At 45.2% G+C, this 22,678-nt stretch overlaps 1 protein-coding gene across 1 annotated transcript in view; it reads left to right on the top strand.

Moving 5' to 3' along the window:
* The first annotated feature begins 7,155 nt into the window (after positions 1-7,155).
* Positions 7,156-22,678, top strand: part of LOC112568636 (activin receptor type-1-like) — a 37,590-nt gene continuing 22,067 nt past the window's right edge. The window contains exon 1 of the mRNA XM_025246032.1: positions 7,156-7,388. Within this exon, the coding sequence (XP_025101817.1) occupies positions 7,334-7,388 (55 nt within the window). The 5' untranslated portion in view covers positions 7,156-7,333. The remainder of the gene's footprint in view (positions 7,389-22,678) is intronic.

The raw sequence follows: 22,678 nt of genomic DNA, 5'->3' as shown, positions 1-22,678 counted from the left end.
ACTATTTTGTAAATGTATCTCTCCTACAAACAAACAAACAAAAAAAAAAAAAAAAAAAAAAATGAGAATGAGCAAAAACTGTGTTGTTGCCTTCAACATCTATTCAACATTTCTGTTAGTCAACCACGGCTGTTGGTGGTGATGGTGGATCTTTGTTGTTCATGAGAGCAAAAGAAATCTTCCGATGGAACTTGTTTGTCCTCGCCCAGCAGTCTATGAACATACACTACAACACGAAATATTAAATGGGGCAGACGACAACACAAAAATCAGAAATCAGATAATGGGCACTAAAAGCTTTAACAAGCCTCTTATTGCAGACAGCGAAAATAACTATCAAAACAACGAAGCAGATAAGACAATATACAATAAAAATTGCGGGCACGTGTGTGTGTGGAGGGAGGGATAGGGAGGGATAGGCAGGGGAAAGCCAGGCTCGTGGTGTCATCGTCTAATCAGCATCTGTATCTCATGGCCAGCTTGTGATGTCCCCTGTAATCAGGGTGGCTGCTTCAGCGTGAAATCGCCGTCAAACCCGACTTGTTCGTATCTCAGTCCTGCTCTCTGCGTGACAGGCTTTGTCAGTTTTCTCGGTCAGAACATCGGACAAGACCTCTGCTTCCATCAGCATCCCATCGTGATGAGGGGTTCGGAAACCACTTCGCACGCGCATGCGCTGATGAAGAGTTAGTGCACGTGGTATCAGCGTAGACGGATCGCCAGTCGGTCGCCATCTTTCGCTTTTCGTTGTCGCGCGTCGCGACGTGGATTTAAAAACACTTACATGACAAGCCATGGAGGGTGGTGGCGAGGGCGGGGTGAGTAGGGGGTGGGGGTGATCAGGGAAAACGGTTGGAAACGAAGTTTTGCAGCTCCGTGTTGCGTGGTCAACTACTGACATCGCTTTTAGTCTTTCATCTATCTTCTCTCTGATCTTACTCATCCTCTGTCGGAATCCTGTCTCTCACTCTGTTTGTCTGCCTGTCCTACTAGTTTCATTCAACCTTAAAAAATGTCTGGCACACAAAATGCTTTATTAAAAGAAAAAGAAAGAACAAGTGACGACAGACTATCAGAGAGAGTTTGCCACTCCCCTCCCCCTGCTCTCTTTCTGCCTGCCTCAGTCTCACAGAAGGAGAAAGAGAGAAGGTAATGCCACTTTGGCGGCTACACGAGGAAAGCAAGCTCTAAATCCTCATCTTTCTGAAGAGCGATTAGCATACAAAGAAAGCCAGTGAGACAAAATGGCAGAGGAAGGCAACACTCCCCACTCGGGGAGAGAAAGGGGAGAGGAAAGGGAATCTAATCAGAACCTCTCGCTAGGTCGTCTTTGTGACCTGTTACACGTCACTGATCCCCTAAGTAGCGTCAACGAGCGTAACGAGGGGTCACTGTTTCGTCACCTCCACGTGACCAGCACGGTAAGGAGCGCGTGGAGGGCCTGGGGGCTGAGGGTTGTGTCAACAGACTCGCATTATCCCCTCAGTAAACAATAGTGTCTGTAAGCAACAGGTGGCGCTGTTTCAAGGACTCTTTGTTGAAGCTACCAACTTCTTGTGACCAACTGTCCACCTCCCTCTCTTACACATCAACGCCTCATCGACCAGGGTAGGTCTCTTCCAAAACAACGCCCTCCTTGGATACCAGGCTGGAGGGTATGAGGCAGGTGCCGTCTTTGTCCACAGTCGTTAGGCTGCTTCAACCTTCTCTCCATCTTTCTAGACAGCTTTCCTCCTTAGATAGCATAAGCGGGGTCACGTACTTCGTTGACCTTTTCCCCCCTGTACAACGATACGAAAGTAGCCACTGCATGGTGGACTAAAGATTAGCTTTCAGAGTTTGTGGATTATGTCTTGTTAGTTGTTAGATATATTCATCTGATGAAAGAACTCTAGTTGGCTAATGTGGATCTCGATGCGGATCGCTGTTTGCAGAACCCGGGTGATCGTGATAACAAAGGATTGAATGCACCCGTTATTTCACTTACTTGATGATTCACCTGCGCCAATCGATCCAAATAGCTAATAAGCCGATTTCAAAACCCTTCTCTTTTTTTTCTGTCTGCAAAACGTTTACCTACTGTCTTATCTAAATCGATTTCTTCCTCCCCTACCACCCCTCACCAGAAACATTCATAATAGACGGAAATAAGCCTGTTCCCGTAATACAGACATTCGCAAACAGCTTATGTGTACCTACATGCAAATGTTATCTTGTTGAAAGCGGTTGAAGATTTGCAAAGTATGCGTCTGGCCCTTAGCTGGTCTTGGCGAAGCCTCGAGACAAATCCTTCATGGAGCTTCGCACCTCCCAGGACGAACTTGACAACGAACTCGTCTCTCGTCGACAACGGCGGTCGTCGTTGCTTGATGACCAACGGCAAGTCGTGTAGTTTCCTGGCTAAGCAGTTGAGGTGTTACCTGTTTGTCATCCGGCCAGCCAGGTCCCCCCAACTGTTTCCTTGGGTGGGGTGGAAAAACTGGAAGCGAAGATCCGACTTTTTGCGGCCCGACACGATGCGAGGATTTAGTCCGCTCCTCGCACGCGCCCTATCGCCTTGCACGAGAAGAGCCTGCGATCTCCTGCACGTGCCGCTGTCCAGCAGGTGTGCGGCAGCCTCGACTTACCTGTCCTCGATCTACCGGCAACGGGATGGTATTCCCTGCATGCCGCGCTCAGTGAGTGCACCTGTGCCTCGCAAGCAGCCAGAAGAGTCGTACCTGGTGATCCTTCCTGGGGCCGGCTGCTCGGAGATAGCATGGTGTGTTCGTAGACTAGCAGCTAGACCTCTCTCTGTCAAGTAGTCAACAGTGAAAATAAATAAATAAATCATTCGCCTAGGAAGCTACAGTCATTGAAGCAATGTTAAGCCATGACATACCCCACAGGACCGTATGATGACTCAGTGAACATGCTCGGGTACATTGTCTCCTCTCACCTGGTGGCAGGTCGTCCAGGTGTGACTTTGGGTGTCTCCAGGTAGTGTGGGTCCACTCGCACAGCATGTGTCTGTCCAGACAGTGATTGTTTATCTTTGTGTTACTTTGTTTACTTAAGGAACTGAAACTTCTGATCGTCCACAATAGGCATCTAACCTTTGAACCACAAAGACTCATCAACAAATGACAACTACTCTAACATTTATGAAATTTTTCATGTCACATCACGTCTATACATCCGTACACGACTCCTCTGCTCTTCATTTTCAAGCAGCTCTTGAGAAGGCACTTAGTCGAGGCTCACATTGTACAACACCGTTTCCTTGTTTACAGGAAAATGCCCTCGTGTCGGTGACCTGCGACACCGTCTACCCTCACGTACAGCTCGGTCTGTCGCCACCTCTATGGCCCACACAGCTAGACAGCCACACCAACACTTTTTTTAAAGATTGAGAGAATGAAGAAGATCCTAACCAACGCTTGTTCAGTATCGAAGATTGAATGAATAAAATAATATCAGGTATGGTTGAACATTCTGAAAAAATGAAAAAGGTGAAAACTGTTGAAAAGTGAGTGAGAGCTGTTCACAAATAGCAATAGCTGGTGACTGCACAGTGCTATTAAAGGTCTGACAAAGGAGACTGACGATAATTACATGTTTCAACCTGCAGTTGTAATGAACATGATATAAAACCCCTCTCTGCTTCAAACTGTTACTTCTTGTCAAATATTACAATGCAGAAAATATACAAACATTGGGCAAGAGAAGTAAGATGAAACATGTATATACAGTCTATAGGTGCAGTACAAATCTCAGGATTCTGAAATGAGATCTGGTATCAAATTATTTGCAAATATCTTTTTCATTATTTGGTGTTTCGAAAACAGTTTTAAAGCTGAATGTAAAACCGCGACAAAAGACGATTTTGACAGAGAGCGAGAGAAGGAGGGTGTTTGTTTCATGTCCAACACCCGTCCTTTCATTTCTGTGAAAATTGCAGCACATAGACGATTTATTTATCACACAAAATGCGAGCCATCAAACAGAAGTTGACACTTCTACACATTCTTCACGTGAAAGCTTAATTTAAAAATAACAAGCTAGCTCCCTTTTCAATAAAGTTAATCTTTTGTTTTAATTTATTTTGGTTGTGGGAGAGGGATTAAGGGGTTGGTGAAAACTCACAAAGCTCAATTCCATTTCAATGGAACCCATTGGAAGGTTGTCCGACTGATAGCAGCCCTGTCATACATTCAGCAGGAGACATGTTGCTTGTCCGCTTGCCCAGTGAGCCACTCACCTGTGGCGCGCGCTGCTGTTGACGCTCGTTATCCAAACTGACAGAGTGTCGCTCGGTGTCCGTGATTCCACCTTCGATACGCAGACAGGTAGATGTTCGCCCGAAGCCTGTCCGGGCTTAGGGGTGGCTTTGGGGTACGCACCCTTAATACTGTGCGCCGCAGATATGAAGCATGACTCATGGTACTTGAATCGACTTGATAGCAGGCTTTCAAAGCTTTTCTTTTGTTCTTTTCTTCTCGCAGTTTTTCCACCTCCATGTCACCGAGTGTGTTGTCGAGCTGAAATAAAGTTTCTGCTTGAAGGCGTAGCATTGCAAGCACCGTCTAGAATCTGGCTGGCCCGCCATGGCTGACACTTGGAGTGTTTTCAATAGGGTATGAATAAACACTGAAATTATTTCTCGTGCATGCGTGTCCTAATGGGGGTGTGTTTGCTCGATTCACGTGAGAGAGAGAGAGAGAGAAAGAAAGAGAGAGACGGAGATGAATATCTTGATGAACATACTTTTTCCATCTGCTTCATTTTACATCAATTTGAAGATGATAACCAATAAAAGGCTGCGCATGTTCTGAGATAAAACAAGATCTATATAATTCTTTTCTTCTTTTTTTTTTCCTCTCTTTTGTTCATTCACCATTCTATTTTTTATTTCATTTATTCTCTTTTCCTTTCTTCATTCATTCTCTTTTCTTTCACTGATTCTTTTATCAGTCATTTTCTCTTTTCCCACTCATTCTCTCTTTCTTTCATTTATTCATTCTTTCTTCTGATTTTTCCCCGTCGCTATCGTTCTCATCAACTTCGTCTTCTTCTTATCGAAGTCATTTGTCAATCTTGCTCAACAACTCGTCGGTACAGCAGTTCTGAACTGTATCGGTGTCGAGGAACAAATCCACCGCACTGAACGGAGGCCCCGAGTGTCCGGGGCTGTCTACCCGGTATGGCTTGCTCTCAAAACACTATTAATGTTTGGCTTCAGCCAACCTTAAACTCACACAAACAGCCGCTAAGAATGGTCTTCAACTTCAGCAGCACGCGGTGCAGACAAACAGCCCTTTGGCCCTCGCAGATGCTCGCAAGCCCGGGACGCTGCCTGTTGCTGCTGATGCTCACCTCGGAGGTGGCTGCAGTCGCCGCACCTGGTGGCTATTGACAGGGACGGGGATGCAAGCTGTGAGGCTTCCAGTGGTAATGAGAGGGGCAGGAGTTCCATACCCCATGAAACTATTAGCTGATGAGGTTTCCAGAAAAGGAGAGCACTCACTCACTCACTTTCCCTCCCACTCACACATTCACTTTCTCACTCACTCGGTGCCTCACTCCTTACTGTTGACGACATAATCGTCATCAAAGACTAGGAAATACCTAATGTATGTGGCTGGTGAATAACTGATCAGTTATCACCAATTTCATCACATCTGTTGTTTTCATTCTCCTTAACCCTCCTCTTTATCGTTCTCATCATCACCCACAAAGGTGAGCAGGTGCGGAATCCGTAAAGTGGAAAGCTTTTAACTTCTCCCAGCAACCGAGACACAGTGTACATCAATACTAATCAACTCCCAGCCATCCATCAGCCCGCGGCGGTGGCGTGAAAGGCATATCAGAAAGTGTTAATTATTGTTATTATTTTTTGCCCTGTTGATGGGCCTGAGAATTACGAGTTGACTAACACGTTAAGGCTCTCGGCGCAGGTTGTCAGACCCTCGTTCTCTGCTCGTGCCGCTGTTTGCTGGCCCAACCTCGGGAAAAGTGTTTGTGTGGAAACATAATGTGGAGGCTGCGAGAGGCGAGCTCAGGGTACCAGACTCCTATTTCCAGTAACGGCGCTGTTTATCCAACTCGGGGGTATGTGACCGAATTGCATATAAACAGGGGATCGATAGCAGGAAGGGAGGAATCGGCGGGTCTGGCACCGCACTGACGCCAGGCGCCTCGCCCTCGCAACATGTGGGATTGCCACACCAGCCACCGGGGCACAGACCGGGACGGGGCCAGCACCAGGCAAACACTGGGAGACAAGTGGAGCTTTAGGAAACAAGACACAAGTTAAGAAAAGGTGGGGGATGATCATCTGCTCCATCAGACAGAAAGATGACAGTGATTGCAAGTGTTGGGTCGAGCTTGCTGCGGTTACTGATGGTGGATGTCTGGCGACAAGAGTTTGGGGTGCAGCCAGTCCTGATAGAGTGTGTTTGGTGAGAATAAAGTAAAACCCTCACATACATATAACAGGAATAAATTTTTCCTTTACAGACAAAAGAAACCAGCAGTTTCTATAGAAAAAAAGTGTGTCTTGAGGACAGGCAAACTAAAAAATAGGAATGGAATTCTCAAAAAAATTTGTAAACAATTCTTACTGCCCAAAGTCATACAAAAGAGTTGGCATTCAGCTTTGCTCACATTCAAAGAAACAAACTTGCTCATTTTTGTGTGATCTCCCGAAAAACATTTTTCAAGATGCCGTGAGCATGCATACTCTGGGTGTTAGCTCAGGTAAACTCATTCTACAGGAGCTAAGGACGAGCTGTCTCTCGGAATGGTTTGAACATTCCACTTTTTAAAAAAGTCATTAAAATCTCATTTAAAAAAAAAAAAAACTTTCTGTAAATGTGTGGATGCTGGCACAAACCTATGGCCGGGTGGGATGCTGAACATCTCAGCTTTTGAGGGGTGTGTAAGGTCATTTGTGGACGGCCAGCCAGCCAACCATGAAGGGTCGCTGATTACTGAAGTACTAAGTGTTAGGGTCACACCCTGGAGGTGTGTAGGTAAGTTCGTGGTCACACTAACGGTCCGTACCCCGCGGCCATTTTCGCAGGTGTCAACCTCCGCGCGGAGGAAGGAGAGAAAATACCGCACTACCCCGGTCTGACAAAACACCCGAATACCAGCATCGCGCGTGTGACTAGCATCTCTGTAGCACGAGGGGAGGTACAATGGAAAGTTTGACGTGCGAGCTGCGCGAATAGTTGACAACTTTCTCCTCCCGTCGCGTGTTTGCCCTCGCCGCGCGCGGCCTCATGAATATTAATGAGGTCACAGTGCATCTGACAGACCATGTGTACGAGAGGTCATTCATGGCGGCACCATGGCGCAGGCAGTAGCGTTGTGGTTGTTTCTCACTGGGAATTTTCTCTCCTACGGTAAGTTTCTAAGTTCTTTTTCACAGTTTTGCTTGAAATTATGGGCAGAGCATAGGTGCGTGGACTGTTCGTGGCGGTTGGAGCGGTCAGTGGGGTCGTCCGAGCGAGAAATCGAGGGAAAGTCTTAGCGGCGCCAGGGTAAACTACACGTCGAGGGAGCAGCGAGGGAGCCCTCCCCCCTCTAGTCGCTCACGTTGCTGGGCTAGTCAGTGTTTACATTCAACAGTGCGGCTGCCAGCGGATCGAGTTGAGCTCAATTAGCCGATATTCTGGGCTCCGATCTCAGCCATCGGAAGCAGATGCGAATAATAAGCATTCTGAAGTTCAGCGGGAGGAAATTTGGGTAAATTTGGAAGGGAAAGCAGACAGACGAGGCTCATACACATTCGCTGGCAAAACAGCCCCCTCAGACTTCTGGCTCTGCTCAGCCCCACGACTGCGACACACCAATGAAAGAGGCAAAGCTTGGAGAGAATCTGATAAAAGGAGGTGGAAATAATTGGGTTCAGGCTAGCTCAGCTTTGAAAGTAAATGATGTGGCGGCCCATTAACAAACAAGTGTAGTGCAGGAGGGGTAAACACCACAAATGACATCCTTGCCTTTAATGTCATTCTGTGATAATACTTCATCTCAAGGCTGGAAATTTAGTTCCCAGGTACTTGTGACTGTGTGTGAAAGGGGTAGCTATGATGTGTGGGAATAACAGTGATGTACCTTGTACAAAATGCAATGTACAGGACCCTGAGCAAATGAGGGAATCCTTTGAGTTTTATTTAGGGAATCTGAATATCTAGTAACTAAGTAGAAGCTTAGATGGGATTTGGAGATAAAAAGCCATTATTCCTTACGCCAAACACAGAATAGTGAATACAACAACTACAGTGATTTCATGTTGTATTACGTAGATCATAATTGAATCTTAAGAATCGTTAGGGTGTAATGCTGTTAACTCATTATTCAGACACAGAATTACTCTGGAAACAGGGCAGTCACAATTATATATTTTTTATAAACATTTGTTCGAAAGAGAAAAACATGAAACTGCTTACGTTAAAATTCTCCTTCAGAAAAAAACCCAAATAAAGTGTCACCAGATTTTCTGGTATGAATTATCTTTTAAAGAAACCAAATTGTGCAACAGAATATATAATGGCTGGAGGAATCACTCTTAGTATGTTATTTTATCCTACCTGTCATTAACCACGTGCAGGAGGTTATGCCCTGTAGTTTAGGCTACAGACTGCCATTTCCTAGTGTGTCTTTACTGAGTTAGATAATTTAAAATAATAACTCTGGCATTTATTGGAAAGGAGAAGAGAAACACTCAATGTGAAATGGTTTTTAGAGAAAAGCTGATTGTTTTACAATGACGGACATCTAGGTATATGAATAGAGCAGTCGATGGATTATGTGCATCTTGCCAGTGGGACAGATATTTGGATCAGAATATTCATTGTTGTTGGTCATTAAACATCGTAGATATGTTTAAAGATGAGCAATGTAGAAAAGGCAGAATTTTTTTTTTAGCCGTGTTTTAATGGAAAACTTTGGTGAATTTTTTCATTCATTCAACATATGTTCTTTATAATATAAGAAGTAATTACATAAAAAGAATACCACATACCAGCAATATACAAATGATATAGTAAGTCAATATAAATAGTACAAATGACCACCTGGTAGTGGAAGACAGTATATAAAATGTTAGACCAGCAAAACAATGTTTAAACTAACTTACCTGTGCATCAACTACCTTATACTCCTATAAAACATTGTTGGTTGTAGTTTTCCATTTTGTGTCTGTAGCTCAGGTAGGTTTACACCAGTTTAGCTGATAACACATTGTTCAGAGTAGGTACAGTCTGCTTTGGTTTCTAATAGTCAGGTATGATAGCATGATTCCATTGACATGAATGTACCAAAATTATCTCACATAAGACAACTCAGATACTGTCGTTGGCTGTCATTGGGTAGCCGCTAATTTCTCACTGTAAATTAAAGCTTGATTCATAGCAGCTGCTTTATCTTGAGTTAATTTTAGTAAATGAATGTCTTTATTTTAGATAATGAATTCCATTAGTGTAAATAATCAGTGTTATGCCTTCAGTTCAGTTAATCAGATTTTTGTGTGAATCCTCATTTACATGTTAGGAGAACAATCTGTGTTAAGTAGTCATATACACACAAGTGGAATTGTCAGTCTGTAATATCATAACAGTCTTGTCCACTAATAATTTGAAAATTCACTTACCAGCATTGGGCAGACTTCTTGGCCTGATCATTGAAAAGGTGTTTAAACGAAGCAAATTTAGGAAACCCTGCAGCAAAAATAAGTTTAGAAAATTTTTTAGATGGAACCTAAATATCTGATAGAGTAGTGTGAGAATTATTAGTGAGAATACGATGCCAGTTGCCAGTGATCACTGATTAGAGGAACCAATGCATGATAATTTATTCCAATCATCTTAAAAATCGTAAAACTGTGTGATCACGAAGAGCTTAAAATTGCTGAAATGGTGCCATAAAAAATAAAATTTCTAAGGAGATCACTATGACCAGGTCATTGAGCTTAGACCCGTAACCAGCGAGGCTGTGTAGTGAAGAAAGTATTCCAACTGGTGTTGAAAGTTTTGTAAAAATTCTGCTAGATGAGTTTTAAAGTGTTAGGCAGTGTGTCATGTTGCCTTTTTTTCCTTCCTCCAAATACAAAACAATTTATCAGTTAACCTGGATTAGCTAGAGTGAAATAACGGTTTTCCAAGGTAGGAGGCCTTGTTGTCCGCCTCTTCTATTTCCTGAGCATCCAACCATGACCTCCACACAAAGGCAGCTCAACTCACGGCGGTTGCACAGAGCAGCTTTGTGCTCACCTGGGTACAAGACAAAACTCTTTGCCGCGCGATCATCAGAAATGAGACAAACATTCACCGGTGTAGCAGGTGCTCAGTCGAGCTTGTCTTGGTTCGTCCGCTGTTGTTGTTTTTTTCCCCAAATCCTTACCCACCCGTCTTCCCGGCAGTTTGGGTTCGTCATCATATCGCCTCCTCGAGAATTACTGTTGACAGAGGATGTGTAATAAAGTAGTGATGACTGTCATTAAAAATGTATTAACTAGCGATGACTGTCATGCAAAACGTAGGACATGCTTAGTTTTAAGTAGTTTAGCTCAGTAGTGTAGCCGTAGCCTGAAGTAAATTGAGGAATTCACATTGCCAAGCACAAACTATTTAAATTCTTACAAAATAATAGTTTAAACGTATGCAACTAGCAAGTGAGCGGATGACCAGTACAGATGGTACATAAATACGAATGATCGACAAATATGCAGTTAATTCCATCACTAACATTAAAAAAAAAAAAAAAAAAAGGCTGGGCAGGATTTTTAGAACTTGGAAGCTGGTGTTTGGTTGTTCGGCACCGGCTTAAAATACGATTTTGTGTACTTGAAAGTTTTTGTCCAGCGAATGATGGCATCGTGACCCCTTTCTATTCTGCTCCCCCTCACTCGCCTACCTACCCTCGCCCCTAGAAAGGAAATAAAAGAATGGAGGACGCGGGAGGAGGGACAAGGTGGTTCCCGATGGCGCCGGCGCTTCCTGGGCGGGAGGGTCCGCGGCTGCTAACCGTTTTGCCCACCTGCGTCCTGTGGTGCTTGGCCCGGGAGGTTTCCCAACTGGTTCGTGTCCTGCCGTTAATTGGGGCCGGCTGTGGGGGGAAATGAGAAAGTTGCCCCAGGAACCGTTTGCCACTTGTTGCGACTTGCAACCATGTTTTTAGTGTCTCGCTTCGCAACTTGTGTGGGATGTTGCCGGTTACATAGATGGGGGGGAGGTGAGAGCAGTGAAAGTGCAGCCGCAGATAGAAAAACACTCGTGAAACAGTGGAATAGAGGATAGTAAAATAGTGGAATAGAGGATAGTAAAATAGTGGAATGATGATAGTTAAAGGGTCATGTGCTCCTGAAATAGTCCAGCAGAGTTAAAGGGGCGTGTGGCTTCGGTGTTCACGTACAAATTGTGAGACACTTGGTAAAGGCAAAGCTATGTTTCCTTGTGGTTGGGACAGACACCCTCATTTTTCAAGTCTGTGTTAATTTTGAAAGATTTCAGTGCCACTATTGGAGGAAATTTTGTGATTACAGTTATGTTCCCAAAAGACTTAATGATGAGATATCTATCACAAAAAACACATAGAACCGAAACAAAATTCAGTAAAACATTTAAAGCTATGGAAAGAAGGAAATAATAAAAACAATAAAACACAAAACACGATCTGGGCCTACACAGATGTAAATGTTTTAGCGAAGGATTGTTTTCCCTCGCTAACTGCAAACTGTTGGAATAAATTTATATAGTCCATCCGGTGGCTGGGAAACAAATCTGCTGATGATTTCTTTCCAATTCCCCTTTCACAACACCCTCCGTAAAACACATTATACTTGGTGATGGCAAGGGGAACAGAATTGCTGAATTAGTGTTGGTGCGGGTGTCAGATGATAGGACTTCATTGCCAGCCGCCATCCAGGCGTGAAACCATCAGAGTTAGGATGCTGGCTGTTGGACTTTCTCCTCTCTTACAGCCGCCACTGGGTGTGAGACTAGAATTGCTGTGTAGAACTACAATAAAGCCTTGTTTTATTGACAGGAGTACAATGAAAACAATAATGAACCCTTGTTTTATTGACAGGAGTACAATGAGAACAGTAATGAAGCCTTGTTTTATTGACAGGAGTACAATGAAAACAATAATGAAACTTTATTTTATTGACAGGAGTACAATGAGAACAGTAATGAAGTTTTATTTTATTGAGAGTGTTACTTGTTTGAGAAACCGTATGCGGGGTTAGTTTGAAGACCATTTGTATCTCATTTGTCTCTCGCTCCGTCTTCTTGCCTGATTGTCTGGACTGGCCACCGAAAGTTTGATTGGCCTCACATCATAGGTAGACAGTGAAGAGTTTGTTTTGAGTGATGGCAGCCAGTGTGAGGATGTGCCTTAGTACACACGATCACCTCTCGTGGAATTTGTGGGTAGGAGGCGGGGTAGACCAAACAGAGAGAGGGTTGACTAGCAGCTTGACACCTCTCTGTAGTCTGGCAGCACTTAATACTGTTGTCATTGAAACACTAGCTGCTAGTATAATGGCCCCGCGATTGGCCCACTACACCCAGCGTAGGAACTGTCAGCACTACACTTCACTCCATTACTTACCCAAGACAAGGATCGGCGCAGAAACCCAGGGTGGCAGGGTGGCAGGGGGGACGAGCAGGCGCTGTATTCCTTCCAGTGAGTGTTCCGGGGGCGAAACTTTCTTTCTCCCGGAAACGATGAAACGAGAGTCCGTGCGGGCAATGGTGGACCACTCCTGTTTGGTCTCATTGGTGTGACTGTAGATGTTGTACTGTAGAGCTCTTCCCAACCCCGAGTTGCTTTGTAATATTACAGTGGAACCTCGGTTAGCGAACGCCTCGGATAGCGAATTTTTCGGTTAACGAACAAAAATTTCGCTAAAAATTTGTCTCGGATAGCGAACAAAATTTCGGATAACGAACAAAAATTTCGTTAAAAATTTGTCTCCGATAGCGAACAAAATTTCGGATAACGAACAGCCACGTGAACCACACGTGACCGACCAGCATGTAATCATTCGCGCTCGAGACAGTTACGATCAGTCGTTCCTTACCTGTGCGCATCCTTCTTATTTAGTGATTGTTGTGCTTTATTTTAATAAGATAATCCTCAATCATGGCTCCAAAGAAGATTAAGAGCAATTAATAGTAGTGAGGTAATGACAAGGACGCGGCCAACAAATGAATTGAAAAAGGAAATGATTTCAAAGTATGAAGGTGGCATGCGTCTGTCGGATATGTGATGTCGTCTTACCGAAGAGTTTTACAAAAAAAGGCAGAAGAAGCAGACACTGGACAAGTTTTTTTCTTCAACCTCAAAGCTACAGAAAAGGGAAGTCTCCCCGATTTTATAATGTCACGTGTGCTCATAGAGGTGGATTCAAAGCAGTAATTCCACCCCTTCCTCCCCACACCTGTTTCCAACCACGCCGTCAAAACGGCAAGTTTTCTGATGTTTAAATGCTTTCGTTAATGTTTTTATGTTTATTTAACTCCATTTATATTGCATTATAACTGTTCTCATTAAAACAAATACCTATATATATACAGCCTGTAACTTTCAAATAGCGAGTCAACAGGGGCTGGGAACCAATTAAATCTATTTCCTTTATTTCTTATGGAAAAAATTGTTTCGGATAACGAACATTTCGGTTAACGAACAGCTTTCCAGAACGGATTAAGTTCGTTAACCGAGGTTCCACTGTATATCCTGAATTTTATTTTCAAAGGTGTTTGAAATGTTTCAGTCTGTTTTGAATGTTTATTCTAATTTCCATTCAAAGAAAAATTTATGTCCTCATTCCGCTCAGGAGCTTGTGAGTCGGGGAGAACTGATTGAGTTGTCTTACTGCAGAAGTAAAATTAGTGTAGTAAGTATTCAGCAGCTTATTTAAATGTTCAGAATACTGCATTACTGAACTATAAAGATGGGTTCACACTTTCACTACATTATTGAACTATAAACACGAGTTCACACTTTCGGCTCTGCTTCAATGTGCGAAGTTTAAAAACAAAAGACGACTTTATCTCAGTCGCTGCTACAGTAAATTCAACAAGAGCTTTCGCTTTTTAAAAATATTTTTAGAGGGAATATGCTCTGGGCAAAGAAACGGCAGAGGGGCAAGTGGAGGGAGAGGACTGGAAGGGGGTTGTTGCAAAATAAATTCCCCACTACAGGGGTCTGATTGTTTATGGGATCCCGCAAAGAGCAAGGGGCCATGAGGCCCGTTTTGAAATCTCCGTCTTCAACCTAAACCACATGTAAAGTGGAGCCGGTTGGCACCACGCGGGCAAAGTAGACAAGAGAAACAGGCGGCGATATGCAGGAATTGTTCTCTTGACATTCCCATTGTATTGTCTGCTTCACTTCATCATGGCTTCCTCTCGGGCTGTGGTGGGAGCTGGGGGTTGGTGGCACGGGATGGGGATGTTTCTTCTTTGGGAACATGTTTGATTCTGGGATGCAGTTCATTGATGATATGATGGCGCCTAGCAATTCCTCTAGGAAAATAGTGCTTTGTGATCATTATTGAAATCTTTATCATTTTAGAGACTAACACTTTTATATTATTGAAAATGAAGCTCGTTTATTTCGTTCTTTGGAGAGCAGCAAAGTGAAAGATAGAAATTTTACGAGTTTTCTCACGATAATTATAGCCAATCTGTAATTATTATTGTTGTTATTATTATTGTGATTATTGGCTGTCCACTGTCCACGTAGTACTGGATGGACAGTGGTTATACACTTGTCAAGATGATGAGGCTGGTGCACACTCGGTGCATGCCCCGCCATCTGCACATGTAGGTTTTTGTAGTTGTAAGTTTTATTGTTGACAGGACTGGACTAGTTGGGACTAGCTGCTGACTCGGCATAAACAACCTCCACTAACTTGCCTCGTGCAAGCTTGCAGTGTTGGTGGTGCACCGAGCGCTGTATATTCTGATGTAAGCCATCCTACCTCCTCCCTGCACTTGTAAAATCCTCTCTCTCTCCTCTTTCCGCATTTCGCATCCCCCGTCCCGCAAAAAGAAAAGTTGGAAATGTTACACCTTGCCGGCAAGATTGTCAACATGATAACAGAACAACACCGTGCCTTCTTGCAGCACCCGGGGATATGGGAGGTAGGGGTAGGAGCATCCCTACACTAATCAGGTGCGTTTAGCGCCTTCAGTCTCATCCTCCCACCCCACCCCACCTCGTGCTAGTGGAAAGGTAAGGGATGGGGGTCAGCACAGTGCACACAGTGTTGTTGGGGTCTTAATTAATAATGATGTCTGTCCCTAAACCCCTGGCGTTGCGCCTGTGTCACGGCCTGTAGAATTTAGGGGTCCGTGTGGGGACTGGATTAGCACGGGGCTGTATTTATATCATGGCTGCCATTATGTGACACTGGCTTCATGGCGTTTGCTCGCCTCCACAAGGTTTCGCTCTTGACAACAGCTTTCGCCAGCTTTTTCTTGGCAGGAAATGTCGGGCGGGGGACTGTGGGGTGTGGGGTGTGGGCTCGCGCCTGTATTCTCATGCAAATGCAGGTTATATTGGTGGGCACGCACATTTGCTCACTGCGCTCCCTCAGGCGCCTCGCCAAGGGGAGACAACATTTTATGAGGCGGGTTCGTAGCCCTCAATAAACCACCAGAAGCCAGAAGGAAGCTGAGCTGAAGCAAGATGTAGCTTTGCTGACATCAACAGGTCGTCAGGTCTCATTCCTTTTATTTTTCCTTTCAAACCTGTCGTCGAAAATTTAAATCGTGGTTACGACGAGTTACAGCCCCTGATTATGTCTGGTAAAAGAAGGAAGCAGTGTGGTGGTGGTTCTTGTTAAGTGGAAAGAAAAAAATGGATACGAGTGACGGGGGCACTTCCTTGACAGAAGTGCTGTGAGAGAGTAGCTTAAAGGGGAAAAAAATTCAAGTTGCTGTTGTCAGAAATAAAATGAATTGTTCTTGGAGTCTGGTGTCAGAGAGACCTGTAACAAAATCCGAGACTTGATTACCTGAAGCTGGGGAAGGTTTGCAAATCCACCCTGACATTATACCTCAATGCATTAAAAAATACACAGATTGTTGCAAGATGGAGACGGGTATCATAAACAAACGCCGACTTCGTTTTCAGAAATACTGTATATTTTTGACTTGGTTTGGAAAGCGAGGAGGGTGGTGAAGGGGTGCCGAGGTAATATTAAATATTCAGGGACACGACTTCCTTGCCACCCACCTCGGCGCAGTGGCAGAAGTCGTAGCTGATCACCTGTATTAGGGCCTCACTGTGGAAACCCGCCGTGTGAAGCTCAGTTTAACGGGTAGCCCGCTGTGTCTACACCCGTTTTCATCTGTGTCGCTCAAAGCCTGCTGAGGTGGTGTGAAACCAGTGGCCAAACACGCCGGGTGCTACCCGGGGGGCTGACAGAGGTTGCGTCTTTGTTGTCCTGGGTGCAAGTAGGAGACGGCTTAGCCCGGGGTGGCAGATGGAAGCCCCCTGTCTCTGTTTTTTTGTTGTTGGTTTTTTTGTGGTTGTTGTTGTTGGCTTTTGAAAAAAAAAATAGAGGTATATTCGCATTTCATTCTTTTATTATTATTATTAAAACTGTAGGTAGAGGTGATGGAATACATATATTTGTGTAACCAGTTCAAGGCGGATTACAAAAGAGTTCAAGCCACTTATCACAATACAAAGAAAATGTTTTCAGCCTTCAGTGATAAATAATTTTTTTTGTTTGTTGATGATTTGAAAATTTAAAGTCACTTGCTGCAATCGCATTCCTTTTCGTTTTATTGACAGGCAGTTTTTGTGGTTTGCTCGGCGTATTAAATAACTCTGAAAAGCTCGTAGACATTTTTTTTCATCTGACCACAGGACGAGACCGCTTACTGTGAAGTCACCGCATTTGTGGCGGGCTCGTTATTTTGTTTGTTTGTTTTTTTAAAGATATGAAAGGAGTGATTGAAGGGTTGGAGATACACAAACTACAGTTTTTGTTCATGCAACCTGCTTTGCGCCAGACGTGCATCACACGAGACATGGTTAATGCCAGTTTATTGTGCGAGGTTTGTGAAACTTGTATCTGGTTGACACGTGACTGGAGTCAACGCATGGCTGGGCACGCCGTGCAGGTCAAAGGTCGCTGTTGTGACGTGCGCGCTGTCACAAGGGGTTTGTGGTGAGGTTTTTGTGAGGGTTGGGGACACGTGGGGGGAGGATCACTGTTTCGCTTTTGGCCTAGGAGTGATGGCCAGTCATGTCACGATAACAAGAGCATGGCAACAATTCTTCTGTGTTCTCTTCTTCCCGTCTTCCTATCTTTTACTTGTATCTCTGTTCTTCTCTCTCTTTCTCTGTTTTTCTCCTCTTCTCAGTCCTGTCTCAATTTTCCTCTCCATACTCCCCGACTCATTTCCTGCCTACATGCTTCGCTTCTTGTTCGCTTACTCCCGTCCTTCTCCCTTGTCTGTCTTCCTTCTCCGTTCATGTCCCCCTTCTGTTTGTCCCTCTTTCTACATACTCTTCTGCCAATCATGCCAGAGTGCACATCACAAGGTCGTAGGTCGAACTCCTTGCACTGGCCCGCAACCTTCCGGCCTGTCACCAGCTCGCTGTCTGGCCACCCGTTGACAAATCGCGGTGATCAGGGTATCGGCCAACTTGAGCTTTGTCTGCAGAAGGTGAAGGTGTTTGATCCTAATGTCAAAGGTTGTCTTGCTTTGCTTTTGCTCTTCCTTTCAAACTCGTTCATTGTAATTGAAGAGCAGCAGCAGCGCCTCTAGTTGTTTGACATCAGTAACCAGGTCCTCCCCAGGCGCTGCACATCAAACTCTCCAGTTACTGTTTCGATACATGCATTCACATGCCCCCTAGTATGACCCATGCTCTTTCTGCGCATGCGTCAGCACGAAAACATACTTCCGTTTCCTCTTTGGAGCCTGACTACTGGGACACATGGCGCCGTGTGTCTCACTTTTTGCCATCTACCCACCCTCAGGACATTTGTCTCTTCACCCGGCGTGGACTATTTTGAATTGTTGTTTTGATATGACTTTTTAGTTCTTTGATGTGTATTCTTTCATTATTCTTTTCTTCACCCTTTTCTTACTATTTTTTCCTTTATTGCGTATTTAAATCTCATCCCTGTTCCTATAACAATAACCTTAAAGCAACATCCAGCAACTATTACAGACGGAAGTAGATTTTCGTTTTGACGCATGCGCAGTGTGTCCTAAGATGTGTCCTCTGATGACCTCCTTGGCAGTCTTCCTTCCTGCACTTATGTCAGTTGATTTTGTTTGCAAAAGAAGGCAGTAGATCAGTTTCTTCCCACCATTTAATTCTCTATCTCGCATATGCTGTATATATATCTAATGTCTGTACCTACGACTGTTCACTTTTCTTTGTTTCTTTTCATTAAAGTGACGACCTGATAATAAAAATCAGTTAAAATTCTTTCATTCTCTAGCACCTACACACACTCGCCCCTTGACATTTCAGACGTATGAATATGAAACAAGTTTTGTTAAATTTTTGCAGCAGGTGAGTAAATCAAAGTTTAAAACAAATAAGAACTGTTGGAAAGCTGATTGTTTAGCAAGCACTGTGATCCAAGGGAGAGGCAAGTAAGCTTGTCACGAGCGTCTTTGATAATCGGACCCAGCGGAGGGCAACATGGAGGGTGTGTGTGTGAGGGGGGTGTGTTTGTGAGGGAGGGGCAGGCACGCTCCAGTAGCCACCCAAAGCTGCAGAAAGCTGGCAGCCAGGCGAACCAGTGTCTTCAAGATCTGTTTCTGTGGCGGGGCTGGAGGCGAGAGAAACAGACGCAAAGGCGCCACATCTTGCACTCGGGCTAAGCCTCGGCACCTTCATCACTGATTAGCCGAAATGTAGAGGGGAGTGAGGATAAAGTCGATGTCGGGGGAGATGGAGGAATGGCTGGTAGAGAGGCTTGATGATGCGCATCGTTTGGACAGCTCGGCGATCCTTGTGATGAAGGGCTGGGCCGTGGAAGTGAAAAGTGATGTAACCGTTAAAACTTATCTGACACCCAATGCCTTCTCAGGATCTTTCTTTCCTAACAAGCCGTTCTTAAAATGTTTGAAGTTTTTTCTCCTTAGAGGGAAAATATCTTTGACTGCTGGTAGGCTTCATAGGAAGGAACCACTTGTAAATATAAAACAGACAGGCGCATGTCAAGCTGTGACGGGTAGTTGATGAAGCAGCGATCGCAGTGTCCGGGTTTTTTCCTTCCCTTGAAATGGAGAAGGGGGTGAGATGGAGCCTTTGATGCTAAACTGCAAATATCAAAGGCATGTCGGAATTGCCTGATATTTGCCTGTCTGCACGCCTCTCACACCCCCACTCAGCTGTGGCCTGGCGGGCAGTTTACCCGGTCCGTGCACCCGAATTAAGCACACGGCTGGGAGGCGGCGAGAAGACAGCTCCGTGTTTTCAAACCGTGGAACAAGCGCACGCAAACAGCCGCAGCCAGGGCAGATGGGGGTTAGAACGGGGTGGGAGGGTACACACAGAGAAGCCACGGGATCTGTCAGTGACTTGGGGGCATGTTCAATGAAGTGCAGCCAGGCGCATACAAGCGGACCGGGGACAGGTCTATCCACACGGCGGCGCTTTAATCAAGGTCTGGCTTCGTGTAAGCGCTTGTGGATGGGGGATGTCGGTGTTGTGGTGGTGTGGTGGTGGTGGGGGACACGTGGCACCAGACACACTACCTCCCAAACCTCAACTGACAGTCAACATAAACTTGAAAGCTTAAATCTTATATATACACTGTGGATGTGTGTGCGCGCGTGGAGAGGGAGAAAGTGTGAAGGAGAAGGTTTGGTAAACTCTGGAGTCAAACTACCTGTCGATGACCGAACTCGACTAACGACTGTTGGCATGTCATGTTTCTTCACTTGTTACTGTACATTGACCTTATCCAGACTCCACGGTAAGTCACACGAACAACCGCTGAAATATTTTCATTCCCGGATCGTGGCCCCATTTTCACACCGACGATATTATTGAAGAGTTTACGCGGCCATTGTGAACACTTTCTTTGAGCTCGGTTTTACAGTCCCGGCCGTTGGAAGATGAATAAGAAACGAATGTCGCATTTTTTTCTTGGTACTAATGCGCGCACGCACACACGCACACACATGTATGGGAGACGGGGGACGCAGCGTGGGGAGGCATAAAGCGACTGTGGTAATTCATGGTGGGGCGAGGGGGGGACCTATTGACAGTCCCTCATCATTAGAGCCGCCGCCAAAGTGCTGGGGACGGGTTGTGAGCCTTCCCCACACCTGTCAAATAAGTCGGATTGGCGAGTCCCATGGCACTGGTCTTTTGTGCAAGAGGACCTTCGTGGCTCTTGTCTGGCCTGCCACAGAAGTGTCTGTCAAAGAGGCGAGTAGGGATGGGGTGGAGGGGATGTGGAGGGTGGCGGTGGAGAAAAGCTTTCAGCTTTTGTGTCTTGGGTTTTTGTCACAGCGCCCTCGCACTGAGAACACTCCTTACATCCAACCCTCCACCCCCGAGCGACGAGTGCCCCTTGTCGGTTCATTTCTAATCACCTGGGGTAGAAGAGCAATAACCTGGGCTTAGCCGGGTGCTGAAAGCCAGACCTGCGGTACTTCAGGTACCTAGCCTTGCCTTGTGGTGGTCGTTCGGGTAGCTGTTGATTGGGTCCACTCTACTCCGCGTAAGCCTACTTCACACTCTACCCCGTTGATGTCCATGTTATGGACGGTAGAACTGAGGCCGGGTAGCCACAAAGTGCCGGGAGACGGGGAGAAAAGAGAATGAATGACCTTAGGTGATGGGGTTAAGCGGGTGCGTCAGGTGACCACGACTGGACATTTGGCCGCAGGTGTTGGGTATATACAACGGGTGTCACAGGTGGACCATTGAGGTGGCCATCTGGTCTCTCATTGTGTTAGTCTGTGAAACAGTCATTTCCAGTAATTGATTCTATTCTCGTCCTCATCCAACCGGTGTCAGCGGTCGTTGACTGGAACGTTAACGGACTGTTTCACTGACAAGGACTAATCAGTCTTTGAGGACAGGTGCAAAATATACCCACTGTTACAGCCCTGTCACTGGACTCTTTGCAAAAAAGCTTTTGATTAAATATTTGTCCAAACTCTTTCTTTTTGGAACAAGCTTGTCAAACCGCCGTTGTTTTGGGGAAAGAAAAACCATTATTCCGACTCGACCTCGGTCGTCGCATCTGTAACTTGAATGATTCAAGAATAAATTTTGGTTTTTCTGTGGAGACCGTCACATTTCTTTCTTTCCTTCATTCGTTCAGACTGCAGGCAAAAAGAATGTTGCCGACTTCCCCCAAGCGCTGACACGTTTGTTTGAAATGATAATGGTCGTAAAATTTCCTCCGTGGCGAACCCAAACAGCTTTCAAGCACCGCGCAAGTGAGCGGCGGGTAGAAAAGGCGCTGGAACAACGAAATGCGGGTGGGCTTTGAAACAGGACACCATGGCTTGCGGCAAGTGCTGATCGCAGAGAGAATTTCCTGAGTCCAATGAGGACCGCGACGATAATTGAGAACTATTGATGGTACAGGGGAATATTTTTATAAATCGCCTGCCAAGTAGGTAAACGTGTCAACAAACAGACACGCAGATAGTAAACACTTGAAATGATATTATTAGGTTAGGCAGAGATTAGCCTGTGATTTGTATTGGCTTAGTTTTAGCTAGTGTTCAAGTGTGTTGTTTAGTATAAACAACAACAAATGTCAGTTTCTCTATCATAAAACTTGCAAAACTAATTTATACAGAAGCTTAGACTGCGTTTACTTCTCGCTTTTCTTTGGGATCCCCATGAAAGAACTTCTATTAAGCAGGCGATTGAAGTTTAGCCATCTTGTCATGTCTGGTGGAGCTGCTATCAGAGCAGCCTGGCCTGCTGGCTGGATGGCTGGCTGGATGGCTGGCTGGCGGGCGGGCGACACGCACAAGTGCGACTTGTGAAGGCAGGCGTGTACTTCTCTCCATCCTCAGGCCTCATCTCACGCCTGGCTGGTGGACCTGAAATAATCGACGATGAAGCTGCTCGGGCCGCCAACCACCCAGTCCTCCTGCACCCGTCCCCTTCCCTCCACGACATGAATTCGCCTGCTAACAGCTGTTTTCAAAAGGAGAAATCCATCATTGCCGATCGCAAATCCATTTGACTTGCTGCATTTGTTCCACGCAGAGCTTTCTCAGTGTTGGGTGCGCCGTATAGCTTTTACATACCTACCTGCATACATAATATACACAGGTACATACATTCATATTTACATAAATACTATGCTTACATCGATGTGTACAAGTCATTAGGACTGCTCTTAATTCCATAATTTGGTAAAAACATTTTGACAGTTTGTGAACTCAGGACGTGCTCCTCAGAACACACGAAGACCGTTTTCGAGATTTCCGTGGGAATACAAATAAAAGGAAGAATGGTTGGGGGTACAAAAAAAATATATATATATTAATGTGTAAGCCAGGCATTGAGTGGGGGCCACATGCACGTGTAAGGAGCGCATGGCGCCGTCTGTGCAGTGACAGGTCGGGGCTGAAGGAAGATGGACGGAAATCCGATTGCCCGCAAGATGTATTGCATGGAGCTTGGACTCTGGCACTCCTCCCTCCCATCCGTGTCCTGG

Source organism: Pomacea canaliculata, linkage group LG1 (genome assembly GCF_003073045.1).
Source record: "Pomacea canaliculata isolate SZHN2017 linkage group LG1, ASM307304v1, whole genome shotgun sequence".
Classification (NCBI taxonomy): Eukaryota; Metazoa; Mollusca; class Gastropoda; order Architaenioglossa; family Ampullariidae; genus Pomacea; species Pomacea canaliculata.
The sequence above is the reverse complement of the archived record's forward strand: the minus strand, read 5'-3'. Positions and strand labels throughout refer to the sequence as shown.